We start from the raw sequence: 25561 nt of genomic DNA on the forward strand, positions 1-25561 counted from the left end.
AGGACAATAACATCATGTGTCAATTTTGTTTTGTTTATGACTGCGTAAGTCTCCACTCAGTGTAAATTCACATTTAGAAAGGAATATTTTTGGGCTGCCCTTATGACTTTGGCTTTTACAGTACCTTCATTAATTTAATTCAAGATTTTTTTTTAATTCACTTTCTTGTTTTGTGCCATATACTTTTCTTTAATGGTTGTCTTGGCTTGTTACCATAACTAAGAGTTTCAGCTGTGTCTGTGTCTAACTTTAGCCATGCTATTGTTACTTGTGTCACGTACAACAAATGCCAGTCAGTAGTATTGTGTGTGTGTGTGTGTGTGTGTGTGTGTGTGTGTGTGTGTGTGTGTGTGTGTGCAATAATGTAAATGAATACTTGAGTAACTAGAGATTACACTATATGACCAGTAGTTTTGACTAGACTAGATATGACCAGAGTGCATTTTTGTAGAAACAGTATATCTTGATTGGTAGATCCTGCCCACTGTGCCCAGTCACACACCTGGATGTACAATATACCACAGAGCCAGCTGCTGTCTTTTGCCTGACTAAAGTTCAAAGGAAATTCTGCCTTTCAGTAGGGTTTAACCTTAAGGTCCTGAGATTTACTCTAATCTAAGGATATAAATCCCAATTACCTAACAATGTGTCAATCACAACTCATATGGAGGATTTTATTCCCAAAAACATTCTCCACTTCCATTGAAAGCTCAAGTACCTTCCCAGCCAGGAATGTGATAACACGGTTGGCTAATGACCTCATCCTATCACACCCCTACATCACAGGGATGGTCCAATGCCACCACATTCTATTTTAACAATGTCGCCTCCCATTTTTCCTGGTCCTCTGGCAGGCCTGTGAAGGAGCCAGTTCTCTTGCTCATTGGAAAGGTAGTTCACACCAATGTTTGCCCAGGTGTAGCAGAGGTGATTTGGAATCACCTCTATTAGTGTCGCCCTCTGAACTTGAGGATTTCCTCTTGGCCTAATGGTAGATGCTTGGGTCTTCCACAAACCAGGACATACAAAGTCCCAGTGGCTGTTTGACTGTGACTGTAGTAGCCTAGTCTACACAATACTAGCTAGAGAGCTTCTTTTATTGTCACATGTAAATAATTGAAACAGAAAGATTTGATCCAAGATGGTTCAGTTTGGTTTGCTATACTTTGAAGAATCCTGTGCAACTGGAACAATAGTCTTGAAATGTGCATAATTGATTGTGAGATGGCACAGTGTTATTATGGGAGTAGATGTACCCCAACAAGGTGCAGGGGTAAAAGGATACCATATGATGTATGCTTATGGAATAATGACCATTATCAGTCACTTATGTTGTCTGTGTCTATGTGTCCCTCACTCTCTAACTTTATAACTCTTGTCGTCTGATAATCAAAGTTGACCCTCTATTAAACTGAAAGTGAATACAACAACTTTCTCACTGAGATTTTGGTCTGAATGCAAATGTCATTGGTCTGTTTAAGAGTGTTGTTTCGTATGTGACTAGTGCACTCTAGTGGTTGAGTAACAGTATGCAGCATGTTTCTGTAAGTGCTGAACTAAATCCAATCGGCATTGCAGTATTCATACAGGATTTCTACAGTATATCCCATGGTTAAATAAACAGAATGGTTTTGAGGTAGATTTTTAAGGAAGATTCCTCTCCAAGGTAGATGTGTTTTCAGTTTCCAGTATAATAATTATATGTGTGCTCATGCAGGCATTCGTTTGTAAAGAAAGACACTGCGTAAACATTGTTATGAAATGTTTGAATTCCAGTCCAAGGTTTTCTCCATGTTTGGAGTTCCCTGGATTTAATACATTAAACTATAGTTAGGCCTAGGTTCTTCATGAAGCTCTTTTTTGGTCAATGTGCACAGATAAGCTCTCTGTGACCTCTAGTCTAATACCATATCCCAATATGGAGAAGAAGGCCCTCAGTCTGCTCTTGTTAGCTCTGAATATGAACATAGTGCTGTTGATTTCTGGGATCCAAGGGTAATATTATTATGTCCCCTGGGATATTACAGAGAGACATATCCAATTCTCTATTGCAGTATTCTCTTGTAGCTCCTTTTACGTCAAATGAACTGATGAAAAGTGTGCTACTGTTCCCCACTTTGCCAGCTCTCTGGGGCAAATAGGCAGAACTTGCTCTCTTTTTATAAGATGGTTATCTGTGCTCATAGTTGTGTAAACAATAGCTTGTGTCTTCAACAACTACTACATAATAAAACGTCACTAATATGGTTGATAATTTATGGTTAGAGTTCTGTTATGGCAAGGGGTTGTTGAAAATGCCACAGTCGCAGCTGCAGCATAAGCTGTTCCCCCATACTAAATGTGCCTGTGGCTTGTCCACATTGTTTAAACCCCTATGTTGTTTTCTTTGAAGAGAGTCACTGTGAACACTACTGATGCAGCCCATTTTACCCAGTGAGTCATGTGTTCCACAGAGCTGTCTTGCTGTGTAGGTCCCCAGCTAAGCCTCTCCTAAAGCACCAATGGGGTACCAACTGTTCTCTTTGACCCATATGGGGTTGCCATGCAATCTCTCCCCCTACCATCTATAATTATCCATCCAGTCATTGAGCATATGAAAAAATATTATCCCAATAGGCAGTTCTCACCTCCAATATCTAGTAGTTTCAATATTGATAAGTATAGGAGAGCTGTTCAGACTGTTCAGAGCTGTTCAGACTGTTGGGGCTTTTAAAGCAGGCCTTAAGATGCATCTTTATCGGCTGGCCTACCATTCCTCCTAGACTTCGATTGCTGCTTTTATGATATGGTTATATATATTTGTTTTGCTTTTCTTTTTTTTTTTAACAATTTTTCTATTTAATCTTTTATTTTATGCACTTTGAGATTATTCTTGTATAATGAAAAGCGCTTTATAAATGTAATACATTATTATTATCGTATTATAATAATAATAATAATAATAATAATAATAATAATAATAATATATTTTTATTATTATTATTATTATTATTATTATTATTATTATTATTCGTTTTTTATTTACACGTATTTTGACGATTCTCTACTCTTGAGTGAGATGGGGAAGTTACATGTTTTACTATGAAACGATAAAGATGTGTCACCTGTAACAAAGAGTACATCTTACTCATGATTACGCTTTCTGTAGACACAGGAAGATACCTTCTTTTCTCCGTAAAAGGACATGTATCAAGAATGTAAACGTAGGCAAGGGGGTGTTGTGAGAAGGTTACATTGCCCCTGTGGGGTACACAACATTACAATACTCATTTTATTTACGAATATTTCAAGATGGTATGCAATCTTTAAATCTAATTAAATAATTATAACTTTAATATATATTACTATACGATGCATATGATTAGTTTTTACGAATAAATACGCTTTACATTTTTAAAAGTACCCCCATTCCTCGTAGTTGGTTTGGTCTGGATTTCCTGTCCGGAACCAACTTTATATCAGGAAGTTAGGGCGGTGGTTGAAAAGAGGACAGCACGGGCTAACTGTCTATTCATCTGTTTTGTATCAGGTATGGATTTATATTTGGTTATTTGTACCTAAACTGGCATTTTACATGTAATTATCATGATAATAATTAATATTTTACCATATAGTCCTTTAAATGCGTAAGTTACACTACCTTTCTATTTTAGTATAGGTGTGTTTGTTACGGCTAGCTAGTTAGCATGTAAAAGCTAACTCATAACTGGCGGTATCACCTCGTCCTCGGAATTCGTATATATCTAGCTACCTGGCTAACGCTGTGCATTATCATAGGTGTATCTTTTGTTAATTATGGTTTTCTTTTTGGATAACTTAAACGCTTGCCAGCAAGAAATTGACATATGCAGGGAAGCTTGCTTGCTAGCTATGCTCGCTGTGTGTTAGGCCCCATCATTTATTACATCGTCACTGACTGTTATCGCAGCTCTCTGCTAAAGAACTACATTTTGTGTAGGCAAACTTCTAGTTTAATTTCACTTGATTTGACATTTGTGTCCCTTGTTACGTGCTGGGTATGCAATACAAATAGACTACTGTCTACTTAAACGATATCCCACCCATGTATACATTTTTTGCCACGGAAGTATTGATGATGCTATGCGTTTCGATTAGTCTTGGATTGAATTTAAGTCGAACGACTAGCTCCATTCAGGTCACCCGCCTTAATGCACAACTTAAATAAGAGAATGAGATGGCTAATCTGCTCCAGCCCTGCGTTATATTGCCATAACATAGAGTCAGTGGTGTGGAACACTGGCTGTCTTCATTACTTGGGCTGTCAGGAGGCAACTGTGAAGTGGCAGAGGCATATTGTTCTGTGAATAACACTTCATTGGACTGTCCAGAAAAGGACATATGTCCTCACATCAGTAGTTTTTCCTATCTTACTCATGGGCAGTAACTAGAACAACCTTCAAAGCAGTAGAACATTTCCATTTATAGCACAGTGAGGGACACCCCTCTGGGGAATCATTGCCACAGAATTAGATTAGCCTGCCACAGAGAGCTAAGTCTGACTGGTCAAATCTTATTATGGGAAATGTACCTGTCTCAATTTTTTTTCACGGCCTCTTGTGTCTCTTAAGATGTGATTGTCCCTTTTTATTGAGTTCTGGACATTGACTATTGTGTCAAGGTATATTGAAGTCAAGGCAACAACATTTCCTCTAAGGATTTTTTCAGATTTGAATGTTTAGTCTGGCACTGGCTTGTATTCTGTTTTTGTTATTTTATGATTAAATCAAAATAAATATAATTTCAACCTATTTTTGAGTGAGTCCCGTTTTCTTTCATGAAGTTATTACTCTAAATTGAGGACCAGCAACCTTGTAAGCAACATTAAGAGTAGTCTTAAGATTTTTTTCAGACAATGCGCAAAGACCTCACTCTATATTGTTTAGTTTGGATATTAAATGTATATTATCTTTTCCTCTCAACTTCACAGGTAAAAACAGCAAACCGCCAAAATGTCAAGCAAACGGGCAAAGGGGAAGACCACCAAGAAGCGCCCCCAGCGCGCCACATCCAATGTATTTGCCATGTTTGACCAGTCTCAAATCCAGGAGTTCAAAGAGGCTTTCAACATGATTGACCAGAACCGTGACGGCTTTGTCGACAAAGAGGACCTGCACGACATGCTGGCTTCACTGGGTGAGGATCTTAACTCTCTGAAACACCCTCAATTGGCCTGAAATTGAGTAGTGTGATGTTACATTTACATTTATGGCATTTAGCAGACACCTTTATCCAAAGCGACTTACAACAAATACATTTGTCTAAGTAAGTGAATCATCTATCCATCAGTCTTCATAAGAAAAAGTAGTCTATGCTAGGACCAGGGGCTATTGGCAGTCACAATGCTAGAAGAAGGAAGAATTACTTTTTTTGTATTAATTTATTTATAAGAGAGAAACTTGTACTGGGGGGTAGTGGGGATAAAGAGGTCTTTAGGAGGGACAGTTAAGATGTAGCCTGGAGAGATGGGTCTTCATTGTGTGGTGGAAGATAGGTAGTGATGTGACTGTCTTTGTTTCATGCATTTACATTTACATTTATGGCATTTAGCATCCAAAGCACTGACTGGAAGTGATGGATTAGGCTATTGTGACCTTTGCTTGGTCTCTGTTGTGTTATTTGTTTCTCTGGATCTTTTAATCACAGCTGGGTGATAAACTCTGTAGTGTTTGTGATAGATGGGTGACTCTGTCCTTATTGCAAACAGGCTTTAGGTTTGTTATGTAATGAGGTATTTTTACCCTCTGGCAGAGGTGGAGCTCCCAGCTGGTATGTTGGTGTTAGGAGGTTGAACTATTGAAACAAAGTCATGCATAAGAGACTGCATTTGGCCGTCACTATTTACACCAAACCTGTTCCCCATGTTTTTTTCTAATCGTGTTTTATATCGTTAAGATAATTTATCAATGTTTATTATTAATGTTATTTAGGTTAGGTTTCGATAATTGTTTATTTGAATGCAGTCTGCTCTGTGATATTAACTGTGATTTGTCTTTCTCAGGCAAGAACCCGACTGATGAGTACCTTGAAGCCATGATGACCGAAGCACCCGGGCCCATCAACTTCACCATGTTCCTCACAATGTTTGGAGAGAAACTGAATGGCACAGACCCTGAGGATGTCATCAGAAATGCTTTCGCCTGCTTCGATGAAGAAGGCACAGGTAAGATTATGACAGTCCAACTCACCTGATTAGGAATAGAATGTTGTCGAGTCAAAGGTTTAGTGGCAGTGTAGACCCACACTGTTGTAGGTGTAGATAATACAATATTGATAATGGATGAGCAATTGCACTCCTACACCCGGTAATACAGTATTGATGGGTGGAGGAGATAAAATTTCTGAAATAGTCATTTTAGTGGAATTCCTGCTCCCCAGGACATTCCTCCTCTCTCTTTCTCAGCTGGAAAGACTGGACTAGTTTCCTCAGTGCCTTTGGGATAGTGATGCGTTGGCTTCCCAGATAACCACGGGTCCCACAGGTTTGGGACATAAATAATGAACAGAGAAGGCCAGATGTGGTTTATATTTGCATGATAATGAAAATACATTTTCCTTAAGGAGTCTCTTTTTTTCACCGGCAGTTGCAGTTTAGAAAATGATTTGTCTGCGCTTGATGGAAAGTACTCATGGGCTGTAGTCTCACATTCTAATCTGAGTTTTACGCTGTCCCCCTCCCTCCCCCAAGGCTCCATCCAGGAGGATTACCTCAGAGAGCTGCTGACCACAATGGGTGACCGTTTCACAGACGAGGAGGTGGATGAGCTCTTCAGGGAGGCACCCATCGACAAGAAGAGCAACTTCAACTATGTGGAGTTCACACGCATCCTAAAACACGGAGCCAAGGACAAGGACGATTAAACAGCCATTCCAGTCCTATTATAGTTTCCATCCTCTACAAACCCTCAACGCCCCCCCCCCCCCAGCTAGATCTTGCTGCATGTCTCATCTCTATAAACCCTATGTTAAACAAGGCGAAACAACGGCTATCAACAATACTTGTGAACTTCCAGTACTGTCAGATTTGCACATCTGTAATAGAAATGTAGCAGGTGATTGTCAGTTTGCGAAACAATGTTAACAAAATCTATGCTATAAAGATGTGAAAGTGTTTGGAACTGAGAAGTGCAACAGTGGGAAAGCACCTTTGCTATTCAAATGGCCTGGTCTAGCTGAATTTTTACATTTTATAATAAATCTAAACTTTTTAAATAAAGTACTCTATCAACTTGTATTTTGCTCTGTTCTTCTTTACCCTGTTTAAATGTCCATTGCAATAAACATTGCATTGTTTAATCTGAATGCTTGTTCATATGGCTAGCAAGCTGATGGTTCCCTGTTTTTTGACTCGTTTAAATTTACATTTATGGCATTTAGCAGACACCTTTATCCAAAGCAACCTACAACAAATACATTTGTTTAAGTAAGTGAATCATCTATCCATCAGTCATAAGATAAAGTAATCAATGTGCCTATGGACCAGGGGCCATAGGCAGTCACATGCTAGGAGAAGGACTTTTTTTTTTTTTTATTAACAGGAGGGAAACTTGTACAGAGGGGTAGTGGGGGTGAAGAGGTCTTTAGGAGGGTATGGTATTTAAATGGTATGTTATGTCATGTCTAGACATGTCATTTTATCAGGCATTCCACCCAGCATGTATGGACCTGTCCAAGGAGTGGCTTTGCAAGAGCTACAGCTTTAGTCCACTAACTCATTTTATAGAAAGATCACTTGCAGAACACATTCACACATTAATCTTCATTGAGGATTATTGAGGATTAGGCCTATCAAGTTATCAATTTACATTGGCAGAAAAAAAACTAACCAAACAGCACCATGATCAAAAGATTTTAAGAATATAGTCACGCCCCAAAGTGTAACTTTACATTAGCTCTGTATTAGTTTTTATTCCCAGAGCCACATGAGAATACATAAGCATACACCCAATATCATTCGGTGTACTATGTTGCCCCCCATTGGCTAAATTTATGAAATACAGCTCATCCCCCACCAATCAAAACCTCTTCTCTGAACCAATCACGGTTAAGGTCCTCCCGCAGTTACGGAACCACGTTGGACTAGCGATTTCTGGGCGTCTTTTCTTTCGGCGCAACCCGTCTCCCAAAAGGTAAATTTTGGGTCCAGGGTTGTCTTGATAGTTTCCATTTGGTAGTGTTTACAAAGTATAATCAATTATATGAACGCTGTCACTGTATTACCATCTGTGTCACTTTTGTTAGCGTAGCAGTCTTGCTATCAATTACCATATATGTAACATGAGCTTCGGCTAGTTAACCTAGCCACAAGGGCAAATGACAGAGTGTCATGCACTTTGCCTTTGTTTGCCAAATCGAATGTTAAAGCTCAGTTGATACATTCCTCTTTCATTCATGATTTTGGTAGCTATAGTTTGGTAACTGCCGTACGTGTATGAAGAGAAGGCCAGGTAACTGGTGTCTAAGATGAATAATGGATGACTTCCTTTTGCCCTTATCCAAGGGATACTTGGGTGAAGAGGAACAATGTTAACATTTTCCAGTTTCCTGCTGCCTACCTTATTACGGTGGATATTCTTATCTTACTAAGCCCGATAAGGTCAATAAAGAATGTGTTGTAATCGTCTACTCCCTTACAGGTCGGCTGGGTCTGATGAGTCCTGGAACGCCACCATGGCATTAAAAGTAATCCAAAAGCTTCAGCTGCTTGGTCAGACAGGGGCACACCTCTACCCTCTAATCGGACTAGGACGCATCTCTAGACTCCGGAGTGCTCCGGATGGGGAGCTGTTGTGTGTGGCGTGCCTATGGACCTCAGCTGGCCGCTGTGTTCAGAGACAGGGCTGTCTGAAGCTGCAGCCAGAATGTGGGAAAATGAGCCTGTCCACTATTGTCAAAGACCCGTCCGTCTTTACCACTGGGTCTGTGGGCCTCCACAGAGACTCTGCCCTCCGGTTCCGTCTGACCCAGATGCATCGGCCCACTGGTGCGGAGGAGCAGGCCTTCCAGGACCGCCTGGGCAGCTGCTCCTCCTCCCGGCAGGTCCTTAGACTCCTACGTACTGTGGAGATCATGTCTGACACCATGGCAGCGGCGGCGCTGCACCGCGTGGCCGACGTGGAGCAAGACGGACACTCCCTGAAGGACCCCTCAGTGCTGGAGAAGGACACTCTCAAGGCCCTGTGCTGCCAGCTGGAGCAGGACTCCGGGCGCCTGACGGACGCAGGGCTGGTGTCAGCCCTGCTGGCCTGCACACGTCTCTGTGTGGACCCCTGGAGCACGTTGGTGGTGCGCCTGGTGTCAGAGAGCCAGGAGAGACTGGATGGGGGGCAGTTGCTCACGGGGCAGTTGTGCACCCTGGGGCAGGCTATGCTGGCCCTGGAGGGCCCCGGCTGTGGGATGCTGGAGCAGGTGATGGAGCAGGTACAGAGGCGAAAGCCTGCCCAGTGGAGCCTGGCTGGCCTCACTGCTGTCTATGGGCTGCTGCAGGATGGACTGGGCGAGGGTGGGCACTACCAGGACCTCCTGAACGCTATGCATGCCCATGCTGTGTCAGTCACCTCCCGCATGGACCCCTCTGCAGTCAGTGGGGTTCTCAGTGCTCTGGTGGTGCTGAACCAGACCCAGGCTATGCCCCTGGTTATCAACCTTTGTAAGCAGGCGGTGAGGCACGTACCCCACTTCAGCGACGGGGAGCTTGCGCTAGTGCTCGGGGCCCTCATGCACTTCGGGCACAGCGACCATTATTTTGTGGAGGCCATGGAGAGACATGTGCCCAAGATGGCCTTCACTTCACAGCCAGAGACCATCACCAAGGTTATGCAGTACTTTGGGAGGCGGAACATCCTGTCCCTGCCTGTGTTTGACGCCGTGGCGGAGAGCTTTGTGTACCGGGCGGATGACTACACCACCAGCCAGGTGGCCAGGCAGATCATGCCTTTCGGGAAGCTGGGCTACCTGCCTCCCAACGCTGGGGAGCTGTTCCGGAAGGTGGAGGCCATCCTTCACGCACGCTTCTCTCACTTCCAGCCCCGAACACTCCTCAACCTGCTGCACTCCTGTATCCTTGTAGAGAGATACCCTGTCAACTTTGTCTCCAAGGTCTTCAACCGTTACTTCCTCCAGCAACTGCAAGGTGAAACTTCCTACCAATGCACATGACATAATGAAGCCTATATACGTTTTAGACATGTTATTATTACAATATGTGTTATTATGTCATTTATTAGGTCAATATGTTATTAGGTCATTTCATGTCAGAGTGTTGCAATTGTTGCTGTGTCTCTGCTTGATCAGTTGTTAATGACCTGTTTCTCCCTCATTGTCCTGTGTGTGTTCCAGAGCAGGGCACAGGGATTGACCGGAATGTACTGGCCCAACTGACCCAGCTCTATATGACTGTGAAGCTTGAGTGTCCTTTCTATGAGGTAAGAAAGAGTTAACTCTGATAATGTTTTAGCAGCCAATTTATTGTGCTTGTCAAAATTCAAATGATTAGATGGGTCTAATTAGTTATGTATTGTAACATGTCATGACAGGCATATTATTTATTATGTTATGATCCAAACATACTGCTCACTCCTCACCTTTTTATCCCAGGGTCCCAAGCTTCTTCCTAAGTACCGTGTGAAGTCCTTCCTCACTCCTGGTCAGTCTCTGGAGACTCCGGTGGACGGGCACCTCTATAACTATGTGAAAAATGGACTGGTGGATCTACTAGGGGCTCGCGCATACTTTGCATCCAAAGTCCTCACTCCATACTGCTACACACTAGGTAACTCTCAGATACTGCACAGTAGATCATCTTGAAATGGATGTCATAGACCACCTTGCTGTAAAAATGATTACTCAATTATCAACACTATTCAGAGTCTGACATTATGATGGAAATGTATCCATACATGTCATCAGCAATCTGTACAAAATAATGTTTTTAGTTTGTTGTCTTCGTCACTCTGACATTTTTTGTTGTTGTTCCAGATGTGGAAATTAAGCTGGATGAGGAGGGATATGTGTTGCCAGCTAGTCATATTGACGATATCCACAAGAGGTAAAGTCTTACATAGAATTCAGACAATTCAATCAAATAAATAAATCGAAAAGTTTTCTACTAGCTTTTCTTGAGTACATGCTTTAATGGTGTTTTATGATGTGTACTTGCAGGATAGCACTTTGTATTGACGGGCACAAGAGGTTCACTGTGAACACAAGGCAGCTGCTGGGGAAAGAGACCATCAAGCAGCGTCACCTGAGGCTCCTGGGATATGAAGTTGTTCAAGTAAGAAAACTATGTTGCAGTTCCCTGACCCATCTGCTCATTTTAGAGTTTTTTTGTGTTCTGTCTGTCACCTGAGTGTTCCATCTGCCCATTGTTGCCAGCGTTCTAACTGCCCATCTAGTGCTCCGTCTGACCAAGCCACACTCTGCATGCAGTCTTTTCTGTAATGATTGCTAACACATATCTTTTTTGCAGATTCCTTACTATGAATTTGAGAAGCTACGAAGCAAGACAGAGATAGTTGAGTATCTTCACAAGAATATCTTCCCCCACAGCTACAGGCTCAGTTGGTGATAAACACTAACAAGGCATACATGACTGTGATTTGAGACAGTCATGGATCTATTCTGTATGGCAATGTCATTTGAGGGTTGATGTTTGTATGACTAAATGCCATTTGCCCAACATTTGTGACCCTGGTAGAAAGCATGTCATGCTAATTAATAATTGAAGAAACCACATATGAATTGCTTTTGGCCAATGTTTCTTGAGCACCTTCTACAATGTGTGTTGTTGAGTAATAATTGTAATTCTGGACACTCATTGTATAATAAAAAGGACTATTTTATAAAGTTTTGTGCCTTTTCTTACCTGAAAGCATAACATTTCTACAAAATGAAATCACATGCCTGCATCCACTAACACAATAAAGGACAAAGCTATGGCACGATATGAAATATATAATAATTTATTATATTCTTTTGTTGTTGGCAACACAGTGCTGCAGTACAAAGTAAGAGAAACCAAAACCAAGAATCACCTTGGAGAAAAGAAAAACATTTGTTCATATAAAGATTGAGAATTCCAGAACATATTCATCACTTGATTTAATTGTATTCTCTTCCATTCCAATCAATTATTTCCCAAAAATAAAGACCCAAGTTGTTTCTCTCTGTCCATCACCATGAACTGGGTCATGAATAGTCAGTTGGATATATATTTATAAAAAAGCTATGATACATAAAAAAACTGATGGGAGTGTTGTCATTGGCTGGTTATCCGTTAACCGTTATCCTCTTATGTGGCAGGGATCTGGGGAAGGCCAAATTCATCCACCAGAACTCCATCCTGAAACACAGTCACAATAGCTTAATTCAACTCTGTAGGCCACACCAGTCAACTCTGAATGTCCAAATAATGGGTCCACATCCAAAGTTGTTAAGTTTGTCTATAGAACATCCATTGCCTGCAATACTGGGAATTCAGTTGTGTTTGTTCTTTTCTTTTTAGCTGAATACACAAGTGTAACATCGTGACTGCACTTGTGTGAATGTAAGCATGGGGCAATGGTTAAAGAGAGAGGCATACCCGGTTTGTCCTCCCATCGCTGGGTAGTCCCTCTGGGATAGAAGGAGCAGTGGAGGCCTCGTCCAGGTAGGAGCTGTCATCATCCATCAGGAGCTCATCTCCCAAGGCATCCAGCTCTGTGAACACAAAAACACATCCATAAATACAGTATGGGAGAAGCTCCTGCTGTATTGATAGGTTCTCCCTCATGGCTGTATTGATTGGTTCTCCCTCATGGCTGTATTGATTATTGTTGTCGCACTGTTCTGAAATGATCAATACTTCTTTGTAGTGTAGTGTAGCATGGGTTGTAATGCACAATAATGTTACAATTACGGTTTTCTACTGAGCCATAGTTGTGCTAACCTGCTTCCAGGTCATCATCGTCTATCTCTGGCGTCCCGTAGCTTCTGCTTAGCGCCTCCTGCACCTCGCTGGCATCCTCCATCATGTCCTCCAGCTGATCCTGAAGATCCTGCATCAGGAACACAACAAAGGTTTAACCCAAATATCTCTCATTCATATCAGGCCAATACATCATCATTATCACCAACATCTCATGTACTTTACCTTGATAGGCACACATATTTAATGAACAGTACACCACATTCAAACACTGAAATACATTGAAACTTCTCTGGAATAAGCTTGTGGTCCATGGTAAATTAATGTAGTTCCGGGTTAGAAGATGATCAAATGGTTTGGTCGTAAATGAGCACCCTAAAAGAAATACCTCAATCTGATCAATCTTCACGTTCTTGTATGCCTTCTTCATCTCTTTGGCTCCAATCTTCATGGCATCCACCTACAGAACACATCAATGACATGCTTGAAGTCTCAAACGACAGCAAGTATACAACCTAGTGTAACTATGACACTATGTTGAGTGTGTTACTATAGATAATTTATCATGCCCCTTACTGTGGTTTTAGTGTCTTTGAGAGTCTGGATTGTGTAGTTGGCCTGTTCCATGTTGAAAGACTGCTGCATGAGCTGATCTCTCTGGCCCTCATACCTGAAAAAAGGGAAAAAAAAATCAATGTAACCAATTACACTGATCTTGCCAATGCACTTGTGACTATTGATACACTTAGAAAAATGAAAGTCAACGAAAAATGTATAATTCTGTCACTATAATAATTGTTCCAATCGATTTGAGATGTTTGGTGCTGTGCAGTCTACTGTAATAAATTACTCACATTCTCTTCTGCTTCAACACTCTCATTGCCTTCTGTTTGACCATGTTCTGAATAAAACAAAACCACACATATTAGACAGTGGACACATGGACAAACACTTATTGGATACATGGTCAACACATGGACAAACACTTATTGGATACATGGTATCTCATTCAATTAATTTGTAGCAAACCTAAGGAAACAGTGAGATCTATAGTGTATATCTGTTTTGTTCATTGAGAGTAACACTAACCATCAAAGACCATCACATTTCCCCTGCTTTACAATCCTGCTTCGCTCAGTATTGCAATATTACCTTCGAAGGGCCATCTCTCATCTTCTTCATCTGGTCCTTGTACTTGACAAGTTCAACATCTAGTCTGGCAATCTTCTTGTCAACGGATTCAGCCCGCGAGTCCACCTAAAGGTTGGTTTCAGAGGACAGAGAGACTGTTAGTCCTACAGACTAAGTTTTAATGCACCTCAACTAATAAAGTTGAAAACAGTTCTGATTCTGGAAATAGATTAACATGAAATATATGTGTCTTTTAAATAAACTGATGGCATCAAATATGTGAGCATCCTTTTTCATGATCATGACTGTTGGCTGACACAGTCAATACAATGTTGCATAGACCTCCAACAATGCTCTCTGCTAATAACAATAATTAATAACCAACAATATAAATATAAGCTATCAATTAACTATGACTATTTACCTGATTGGTCAATGACACTAGAAAAAAACCTGATTGGGTATAACCTGTAAAACTGGTTGGTTCAAGTTCACAATTTATACAGCTAACTACCTCTGGACAGGAAGAATATAAGGCTATGATGTGAATTAATTTGCCTAATAAATGACACATACGTTCATGGCCTGGCCAAATTCCCAATAAAATCCAATTACTCTTTGCTGCCCAATATGAATGAACAAAAGGGTACTTTCAGCAGTGGCTATTCTCTTTGTCAGCAGGCTAGCTAGGTAGTTACATTACTCATAGATGGCAAGCTAAAGTAGCAATATTGGTTGAAAACTAATTCAAAAGCATGTTAGCAAGCATAACAAGACAACCCTACGTGTCACCCTACCCTCACCCTATCATTGTTTCTGGTAACAGCTGTCATTTTCTTTCCACTGAGAGTGGTAGCTTGCTAGCTAGCTGTTGACTCACAGCAAGAAAAGTGCTTTTGTTTATTTGTCAAGACATCGCTCTAAAAGTGATTCCCATGAATACTTACACCACTTATGCAGTCTGTAAGATTTGGTGGTGGTCCTTTGGGTTTTCCTCGCCCGAAAATACGATTCATTTTGTAATAGATTGCCAATAACAACAAAATAATCTTTACAGCCGTCAAGAATAATAAAACTAACACAGGATACCCGGAAACAACAGCGACCTGACGTCAGATCATTGGTCACATGATTTTATCTACCAACGCCCTACGGAAAATCATATTTATCTTGCTTTTTAATCCTAAAGTTAATGTAAAAAGCATGCTCCATAATATGTGTAACTGCTGCATACCATTTAATCTATTTTGTGGTCTGAACGGGACAAATGTGTAACTTTAGCTGCTTTATAATGTCTTCTCCATTAGGGGGCACCCATGTTTCATACGTTTAGTGACCAGACATCTTTTTGAATGTTCCACATTTTGCCTTCCTAATAAGAATAACATAATACATAATAGTCTCATTAGAATGTATCCTACTTTAATATGGACAGAGTCATAACCATATTGCATAACCATACTAATAATAATGGTAGCCATTTTAATTTTGGGCTGTGAATAATTAATGATTGTGCACTGCATAATGTATTGTAGATTTATAATAGGTCAGGGCAAACATGAAATGTTGCTTATCTATGCTGTTGGAGTCTCCACACTAAAGGGCAATAATGCAATGAAGACAGAAGAAATCCATTGTCATTACAATTTTGTTCCTGTAGGCTATAGTCAAAGCTAATCATTTATTCAGACTGAGTGAGCATCAATTTGTATTTTCGGTGGATGAAGTCTGTTCCCACAATATTCACAAATACACAATAGAGTTAATATAACATGTCACAGAAGCAGCAATGTAATTGAAAACAATATATCAACTTGTCACAGGTCTGTTGGGCTATGGTGAGACTGAGATGACAAAAAGCTTTCATCCATTAACTTTGTTCTCTGTGGCTGTGGCAACCTGTTGACACATGACATTATGATTGTATATGGCTTATACCAGAACAGGCACTATGACACAATGACTTCCCAGGTCTTGTACTCTAATGGAAAAAGGAAATGTCTTGAGTGTATTATTTGCAGTCGTGTGTCCTCAGTTGACTTCAAACGTATTTTAATCCATAGTGAAGTAATCGGGCATGATTGCATTTTACTCAATCATCCATGAACATTAAATGTAATAAACACTGACCAGAGCATCATTGGTTCAGACACAGCTCCTTCCCCAACAGACACATGCATGCACACTTACGTACTCACACGTACACACAAACACACACACACACACACACGCACGCACACACACACACACACACACACACACACACACACACACACACACACACACACACACACACACACACACACACACACACGATTATAAGATCGTTTTAGATCTAATACTCCACTCCTTAGATATAGCAGCATTATCTCCAGAGCCTGTTCAGATAAAGAGACAACATGTACTTTCTCACTCACTTTAATACTGAGCACTGCACAGAGCATGTTTTTGTCAGTTCCTCCTGTACTGTACATTTCAGTGTAGGAGGTTATGAAACAGTGGTACAAATATTGACAGATGATGTCTACCTTGATGGTTAGATGGAAGTTTTCTCTCATGTTTTCTCAAATTGCAACAGAATCATGTCCGAAATCCCACATGACATTTTTATAGTTCCTATTTCTGATTGTGTCTTTGTCCTGACTAAAAAGGTTGTCTTTTCAATATGTAAAAAGCTGTATTCCATCTACAAACACTGAGCATTTAGTTACATGGAAAATTACATGATGACACAGAAACATAAGTCCAAAATACATATAAATAGAGCAGAAAGTTTGTGTCTATATGGGACCGTATAATGGTTACAGAGTAATTTGCTTTTAATTCCATATAAGGCTAAATGATCTTCTCATGTTTCTGATCAGATGAGGTGAACTTCAGTAAAGACTGGGTATCTATTTTATGTAAACTGATTAGGAATCTATGCCTCTGAGAATGAATCATGTATCCCTCCCTATACTATCAGGGCTGTAAGAATGAATCACATTTACAGTAATATACATTTAAGTCATTGAATATACATTCCAAAGGATAAACAGTGGGATTTCTAGCATTTACAAACAGTGCAGACTATCAAGCATTCACTGTACGTTGCCAACATTGCTCATGACTAGACATTAAACACTTGAAGTATACATTCTACAAATGTCTCATTGCAATGATTATTGAAATACTTCAAATACTGGTCAGCCTACATTGCAAATTTTGTCTGTGCAAATATATTTTCAAACTATATAATTGTTGTATACTATTTATTTATATTCTATTATACAGTAATATGAATATTCAACCACATGCACAAGTTCATAAACAAGCTGTCCTTATTTTCATTGCATTGATATGCTCATGGTTCTCTAAGGTAAGAATATTAATTTTCAAATATTAATATGTGTATCGAGGCGCAGGTGATTGATACCATAAGATAAACAACTTCACACACAAGAGATAACTCCAAAAGTCAAAGTTGATATTAAGCCCTCTGTCAAATTTGAAAAGAACATTCAAGTCCAGGATTTTCTCACTAGTCTGCCTCACCTTCATTGCAGAAGAAAAGAGTATACGGTTTTATACAGCAACTGTCTCACCTCTGTCAATGATGGCATCATGGCAGCTTTTTTCATCTCAGAGGCCCCAAGTATCAGCCTGCCCAGTCAGACTGGGGTCAAACAGCACATTGTAAAAGATGTTTCACAAGCTTGATTGGGTTGTGTTTAGGTGAGATGCTGTACTGATTTGAACCCAGTATCCATTCTTTAGCATCAAACCATAACCTCTGGCTGGAGGTGCACTGTATCCTGGACTATAAAAGGCACTTTTGGCCTTAGAACACAGAACAAAGAAAACAGTACATAGCATACAGTAGTTAAATAGATTAAAACTAACAGACCTTGAATAAATAGACAAACAGGTAAACAAATAAATAAACTACTATGTACTAATAAATAGGAAATAAATCCATAAAACTTGAAGCACTTGACATATTTTCCTTGCTGAATTCTCACTAGCGTCTATTAAAAGGCATCTAACCCATTATATGTCCCTGAGGATTGCAACTTGAATAATTTATAGATGACTGCCTCTAATTTCTAGCAGCTCTTTTGCATCAAACATCCGGCAGACCTCCTCCTGAACCAAGCTATGGTTCAACTCCATCATCGAAGACTGAAGTATCACTTCTACCCTAATATAGCCTCAAATCCTAGGATTTTGTTATATTTCCTATGAGGTTTCTGCATGTTCATCCATGTCCAATAATGTCCAAATCCTTTAGTAAAACATGCACATTGACTACTGTGGGTGAAGACAGACTTGGCGAAATGAATTTGTGTTCAAAATAACTCCATCGATCATCGATTGTCCTTTGTCTTGCGACATCAGTGATGGAATATATCTTATTCAGACTTGATTTTCGTCATCTTCAATCTTAGCTGTGCTGAGTACATTATATTAACAACAATTATGTCCTGAAATCACGATGGCAAACCCCTTGCCCCATTATCACTCTTGTGCCAGAGCCAAAGCCGAGGTTGCAGCACACATCATTGATGAGTCAATGAAACCATGTCCAGTATAATCTCTTCAATTCACCGCTACCAAATATGATTAATATGCCAGTGGCCAGAACCTGTATAACATGTACTGTATGTGGAAACGTACAAAAACATAGATATTATAATTATTTTTATTTTAAAGTGTGCATTGGGTCAGGATGGTAATGGTTGGAACCAGTCCAATACTATGGTATGTGCAAGTGTGCAAATAAATTAATTTGGTGTTCATTTGACCTCATAAAACATAATGGTTAAACCAGTTTGTCAAGCTTTTATAAGCTTATATGAAAACAGCCTTATAATTTAAAGGTTTTATGAAGCATTCATAAACCCTTAATAAGGCTGATATAAATGCTACATAAATTATTTATAACCAAATTAATACTCAAGGGTGTTATAACAAGTCCTTACATCTGACTATTTTCCCACCCTTTATGTTCTATGGCATAGTATTTGCTTATAAAAGACTTGTGAATCATCAATGTAGCATCTACAGTATGCAGGCCTTATAAAGGGTTTATGAATGCTTCATATAGCCTTAAAAGTTGTCATTTGTTTAAAGTGTGACCCAAAAAGGTATAAAACAATACATGACATTTGAATATCATCCATAGTCCAGTTCTAAATTGAGATATTTTGATATGACTCATATGTTGTGAGGACCACCAGTTTGCCCCCAAAGATAAAAACACATTTGTGACAGTCATCAACAGAATGAACAGAGAAGACAAGTAGCACTGCTCTGCTCACATTGCTGATGTCACTTGGGTTAAGCCCAGGTCATTTGAGTCTTCTTTTCCAAGCCGGGAAATCGAAGACAGTTCCATGGCTAGTCATGCCGGCTTTCTAGTCCCGTCTGGGTTCTCTTGTGGAACCGGCATCTCCCTCGCAGTGCTCCGGTGTACCTTGCCACTCCCCGCCCCCCTCTCCCCCTTCAGCTTGGTTGGGAGGCAGAAGTCCCTGAAGCAGCGCTTGAAGTTCTCATCCAAGAAGGCGTATAGGACCGGATTGAGACTGCTGTTGGTGTAGCCCAGTGCCACACAGAAGAAGTAGGCTGCCATGACGGCAGTGGTCTCCGGCACGCTCACCAGGGCCTTGACCAGGATGAAGATGTGAATGGGCGTCCAGCAGACCACAAACACTGCCACCACTACCAGCACCAGCCGGGTGATGCGCCGCAAGTTGCGGTCCTTCTCCCGGGAGCCAGACAACAGTCGCACGCTCTTCAGCCTCAACACCATCAGGGTGTAGCACACAGTGATGATGAGCACAGGCACCACGAAGGCAAAGACAAACACACAGACCTTCATCAGAGTGTCCCAGTACACATAGGGCTCAGGAAACTGTAAGGCACACTCTGTGGTGCCTAGTGGAGGGAGAGCAAAGTAGAGAGAGAGAGGGGGAGGGGGAGAAAGATAGATGACTGATTAAGTGCACCTACGCTCAAGCATACTGCGTAAAGCATACAGAAAATAACATTTAAAACTGTCTGTCTCAACTCGCCCTCAGTGGAGATGTTATGGAAGCGCTAATGTACATTCAAAAGGGTACATCTTGCTCATAACAGCTGCTTTTTTCACTTTTTTCACAGCATCATCTGTATTCAGAAAGGTTGCTATGGGCTGCATTAAATCTCTACTTTCAGAGATTGACTGGCACTTCTGCACTTTATTCATTCTACCCCAGGCATCAGAGAGCAAACAATAAAAGACAATGAACCAGCTCAATCTGAGACATTCTCATTGCGTTCTCTTATAAATCTTAAATATCAATCTAAAGCAGGGAGGGTGGCGAAAAATAGATGGCTCTCTCACCATGGTTGGTCTGCGTTCCTCCCAGTAGAAGAGCAGGTATCCCTGCTGCAGAGGAGAGCATCCAGATACACACGTTGATCATTTTGGCCTTGATGGGCGTTCTGAAGTCCAGGGCCTTGACAGGGTGACACACGGCCACGTAGCGGTCCACACTCATCATGGTCAGAGTGAAGATGCTGGTGAACATGTTGTAGTAGTCGATGGAGATGAACACCTTACACACCACCTCGCCAAAGGGCCACGAGTTCAACAGGTAGTCAGTGCTCTGGAAAGGCATCGTTGTGGTGACTAGGGCGTCAGCCAGTGCCAGGTTGAATATGTAAATGTTGGTGGCTGTCTTCATCTTTGTGTACCTATTGTTTCATAAAGCAAAATAGTTCAACACAAATGATACATGGTATGATACAGATAATAGAAAGTTTGGGGTTATCAATAACAATTGATGTTTTGGAGAAACCGAATGGAAAACTTCTTACACCATTTGTAAGATTACCACTTGTGCTGTCTGTGCTGGTGCCTTTCATTGGCTTGATAGCTATACTATATGAGGCAAAGTAACACAAATGTTTCATTAGAGCTGAGCAGCTGTCATGCTTTTGAGTTGTGTCCAAATCACATTAAGCTTTAAAGACGTAAAATCCACTTAAAACCCATTCTATCAGAATGGACCGAAAATGTATGATTAAATAATAATTATCATCCACCAGCAATTAGTCAACCCTGCTGCTTTCTTGGATCAATACCAGTGGACATGCTTCATTTCATGCTCCATTTAACCTATGTTATTAAGTTGTGGGGAACATGCAATGGATAATTGCTGTAGTCACCATTCAAAGGTGTTGAAAATGTATCCACATATGCATCCGCAGTATCCTGTAACAAAGCTTAAATCTAAATTTTCATAATGAGTTACTTTTAACAAGAAAAACTATTGCTCACATCATATGTATCATAAAACGTTTCATGACTTCAAGGCATGGCATAGACCTGCTCTTTGTTTTGCATTAAAGTCCCTGCCACAAATGCAGTTCAAATCCTAGAGTGACAGAGAGATCACATGATAGAGCTGCAGTCATTGCAGAGCTGGCTGACTATGGCTCCCCGTCTCCCATCTGTACTTCTGTCACTGGTGAGTTATGGACACAGCACAGTCAACTAAATCCAAAACAATGGGCCACAAACCACTATATCCTCTATACAATCAATCACAGTTCTGTGGGTGGCAATGTAACCATAATAATAAAGATTTCGTTCCAGACATCCATGTTGAGTATAAAGTATGTGTTTATGGTGAAGCATATGAGGTTTGTGTTGGAGTCATGATGCAAAAAGATTTCCTAATATTCCTGAATAGATCATCTAAAAATGATATCGCAACAAAAGAGCACCCCTAACCTCCTTCTGTATAATACTGACCAGACTCATGGAAACTATACCAATGATGAACTGAGCTGGTACTGTAGAATTTAATTGAGGTGGTGGTGAGGAAACGGCCCTGTAGTTGACAGGAATGTGCAATCAATCTGATTTGAGGTAATTGTCGCGACTCTGGTGCATTCTGGAAAGGCATTGGTGCATTGCATATGACACACCATAAATAAAACCCAATGAGGCGCAAGCAAGCCTATCAGCCTGATTGAGCACCACTGGTTTAAAACACAATTAATCCACTTCCTCTGTCAAAATAACACTATTTCTCATGGACACAGACAGGCTTGACATGTGTATAACAGTTTTAAACATGACATGTAGCATTCCAACTATTGTAAAAGTGTATTTGTATTTTACAAATCAAAATGGAATCTACAAATTCCTGTGTAACATATTATAGGTCAAATAACAACAACACCTGGCCTATAGGTTTTGATGTAAATAAGCCCCTTTATGGATTACAATTCACAATCAGGATGAGTATCAAATATCAATGGAAGTTAATATCCTGGATTAATATCCTGGATCCATGTGAAGATATTATATTTGTCTCTGACTTAATTAACCCTTTTAGAAAGACTTGCAAAACATCAACCCATGAAACCTAGCATGACAGTGTCTTTGTACTGAACTGGAACCTGTTTATTTCAAAATGATGATAAGACCAACATCCTCATAGGCTCATATAACTTCATTTGTGAAAGCAATTACTGTAAACATGCACCAACCACTGGGTGGCTCACAAGTGTTTGGGATGCCATTGTTTTACATTGTCTGGAAAAAACACCTATTTGTTTCTATGATGTTTCTGCTAAACTGTGATACATGGAATGTTTTACTTTTATTTTCTACCATACCTCTAGGTCGTGTAAGACTTCAGTCATTAAGTCAACATTGAAATTGATGCAAGATGAGCAACTAAACTCTGATGGACCTTACCTGATTATAACATACATGACGAGGCAGTTCCCTACTAAGCCCACCACAAACACCACGGAGTAGACAGCTGTGATGATGGGAATGATGGGGGACATGGGCTCCTGATCCCAGTTGTCATCATTGTGACTGAGATTGTGAGTTTCTGAGTATCCAGACAGTGAAGTCGAATTGATGAAACAGTCTTCGACGAGAGCAGAGAAGCACTTGTCTTCTTTGAAGATTTCAACCGGAGTGCTTTCCATTTTTGGCAATACTTGACCACCTAACCAAAGTAAAAAATGGGCTACCGGCACATGACTTTGGCTAGGTGTGGATCAAGCCCGCAAGGAAAAAGCTACATATAATAAAAAGTTTAAATGAAGGAGGTGTACTCTTAATTACATAGCTCTTTAGTATATGAATAGCTCTTTAGTATATGAAACCATGTTTTAAACTTGTTTATAAACTACTCAAAACAATTACTTAATTAAAGCATTTCTGATTTCTAAATGCATTTTTGCTATATGCAACTATGATAACAGCAAGCAGATGATATTGTCAATGCGTAATTCCCACTCGCGCGCCCTTGGTAACTCACCCTGTTGATAATCTGGTCCTTTTTGCTTTGAGAAAGATGAACTCTGTGATGTATAGAGATGTATATGATATGTTTTCTGTTGGCTAGCTGAAGGATACTCCTCACCAAACTTTGTGGAGTGTGGTATGAGGAGAGAGAAGTGAATCCGCAACGCCGCGGTTGGCGAGGGCTCGAGCGCAAGCACAGCACGAGCTGTGGCGCGCACTCCCGCTCAGTTTTCGACGCCCCCCTCCAAGCCCAAATATGACATCAGTCAGAGAAATGACAATGACCTGAAGGCATAAATACATGAGTCTATGTCCCCATGTATTTTGATGTCAACAAGATGCACTGAGTAATTCAAAGCAAAGATGTTTATCTTTATCATAATCATATCATAATAAGGATATGTTTAGGATATAATGTACAGTGCATTTATTATTATGAAAACGAAAATATATAGAACAATCATGTCACTATGATAACGATATTATTTCATTATGCAAACCTATTTGGAAAATAATGACCGTGGTTAACCAATAATGCTGCCACGAAAATGGTGTTGAGCAAATTGATTGTCACCATTCCTGAAAGTGTAATATGCCCACCCTCTACCTGATAAACATTGGACTGCATCTGACCTGTTTGCAACAACTTCATTCTTCACCAACAGATTGTGTTTAAAGTAAAAATTAAAGTACACTATTCTGTGAAACAGTAACATAAATAAATGTTAGATACTTTAATTCAGCCAGTGCTCCTCATTGTGTTTATGCAGAAAGCTTATACAGAGATACATAACTGACACATATAAATAAACTAAACATTCACAAACTGTTCCTCATTTAGTCCCAGCACACAAAGACCCTAAAGATTATACAGTATAAAGGTTACTATAAATAATACACTGTATGGTACTGACATGATTATTGGCTGTGTAGTATCAGTCCTGGGGGTGAGCGCAGTGTTATTCATACTCTATACTGCTGTAATGCTCTGTAACTAATGTCTGTGGCTATATGCTTATGCAGGATCTCATGTAGCCTGAAGAAGGAAGGATCCATGAGTTCCCTCCACTAATTACAGTTAATCAGAAGACGGAGCAAAAGAGAAGTCAAACCTCATTACTGCAGCAACAAAACTCTTCCGCAGTGATTCATATTCGGCTGGATATGATGCATGGCATACAGTGCATTCGGAAAGTATTCAGACCCCTTAACTTTTTCTACATTTTGTTATGTTACAGCCTTATTCTAAAATGGATTAAATTCATTTTTCCCTCATCCATCTACACACAATACCCCATAATAACAACGCCAAAACAGATTTTTACAAATGTTTACTAATTTATTAAAAATAAAAAAATGAAATATCACATTTACATAAGTATTCAGACCCTTTACTCAGCACTTAGTTGAAGCACCTTTGGCACCGATTACAGCCTCTTCTTGGGTATGATGCTACAAGCTTGGCACACCTGTATTTGGGGAGTTTCTCCCATTCTTCTCTGCAGATCCTCTCAAGCTCTGTCAGGTTGGATGGGGAGCATCGGTGTATGGTGTACTGTACTTTGCTCCGTTCATCTTTCTCTTGATCCTGACTAGTCTCCCAGTCCCTGCCACTGAAAAACATCCCCACAGCATGATGCTGCCCCCACCATGCTTCACCGTAGGGATGGTATTGGCCAGGTGATGAGCGGTGCCTGGTTTTCTCCAGACGTCACGCTTGGCATTCAGGCCAAAGAGTTCAATCTTGGTTTCATCAGATCAAAGAATCTTGTTTCTCATGGTCTGAGTCCTTTAGGTGCCTTTTAGCAAACTCCAAGTGGTCTGTCATGTGCTATTTACTGAGGAGTGGCTTCCATCTGGCCATTCTACCATAAAGGCCTGATTGGTGGAGTGCTACAGAGATGGTTGTCCTTCTGTTTCAGTTATCTCCCAAAATAATTTAAGGCAGTTATGGTGTTGGCAGTATCATTTGATTGATTCTGAAATAAAATACAGTGAGATTCATTTGTTTTCTCGTAAAATACCACATAAAAAGTACTCCTTTATGCATGGACTATACAGTATTTACAGTAATGACATTGGTTATTAATTGATAGTCCCCATACTGTATAACAATGGCTGAAATGGAAATGGAATATGAAAATGAGAGTGGAAAATGAGTATGTGCATAGATTATATGTGTTACATGTACACTCACCGGCCACTTT

The 25561-nt window shown here is 40.3% G+C and overlaps 4 protein-coding genes across 4 annotated transcripts; 2 read left to right on the forward strand and 2 right to left on the reverse strand.

Annotated features, from left to right (window-relative positions):
• Window positions 1-3447: 3447 nt before the first annotated feature.
• myl12.1 (myosin, light chain 12-1) lies at window positions 3448-7250 on the forward strand. The gene is made up of 4 exons (XM_083677730.1): window positions 3448-3529; window positions 4949-5154; window positions 6020-6181; window positions 6707-7250. Exons 2-4 carry the CDS (start codon window positions 4971-4973, stop codon window positions 6877-6879), a joined length of 519 nt encoding a protein of 172 aa, XP_083533856.1. The 5' UTR covers window positions 3448-3529; window positions 4949-4970; the 3' UTR covers window positions 6880-7250.
• An 847-nt stretch (window positions 7251-8097) lies between these two features.
• On the forward strand, window positions 8098-11857 carry fastkd3 (FAST kinase domains 3). Its single transcript, XM_083696199.1, has 7 exons — window positions 8098-8147; window positions 8655-10150; window positions 10357-10442; window positions 10615-10789; window positions 10996-11065; window positions 11179-11293; window positions 11489-11857. Exons 2-7 carry the CDS (start codon window positions 8689-8691, stop codon window positions 11585-11587), a joined length of 2007 nt encoding a protein of 668 aa, XP_083552325.1. The 5' UTR covers window positions 8098-8147; window positions 8655-8688; the 3' UTR covers window positions 11588-11857.
• Window positions 11858-11965: 108 nt separating this feature from the next.
• On the reverse strand, window positions 11966-15153 carry chmp5b (charged multivesicular body protein 5b). Its single transcript, XM_083684584.1, has 8 exons — window positions 15004-15153; window positions 14078-14182; window positions 13780-13826; window positions 13502-13595; window positions 13314-13385; window positions 12947-13055; window positions 12602-12717; window positions 11966-12361 (listed from the first exon to the last, which is right to left on the reverse strand). Exons 1-8 carry the CDS (start codon window positions 15070-15072, stop codon window positions 12311-12313), a joined length of 663 nt encoding a protein of 220 aa, XP_083540710.1. The 5' UTR covers window positions 15073-15153; the 3' UTR covers window positions 11966-12310.
• Window positions 15154-19439: 4286 nt separating this feature from the next.
• Window positions 19440-23032, reverse strand: LOC310803123 (delta-type opioid receptor-like; the record flags this gene model as incomplete). The annotated part of the gene is made up of 3 exons (XM_083667783.1): window positions 19440-19972; window positions 20421-20773; window positions 22791-23032. 3 exons carry the CDS (start codon window positions 23030-23032, stop codon window positions 19440-19442), a joined length of 1128 nt encoding a protein of 375 aa, XP_083523909.1.
• Window positions 23033-25561: the final 2529 nt, after the last annotated feature.

The sequence above is a fragment of the Argentina silus genome (genome assembly GCF_951799395.1).
Source record: "Argentina silus genome assembly, chromosome: 1".
NCBI lineage: Eukaryota > Metazoa > Chordata > Actinopteri > Argentiniformes > Argentinidae > Argentina > Argentina silus.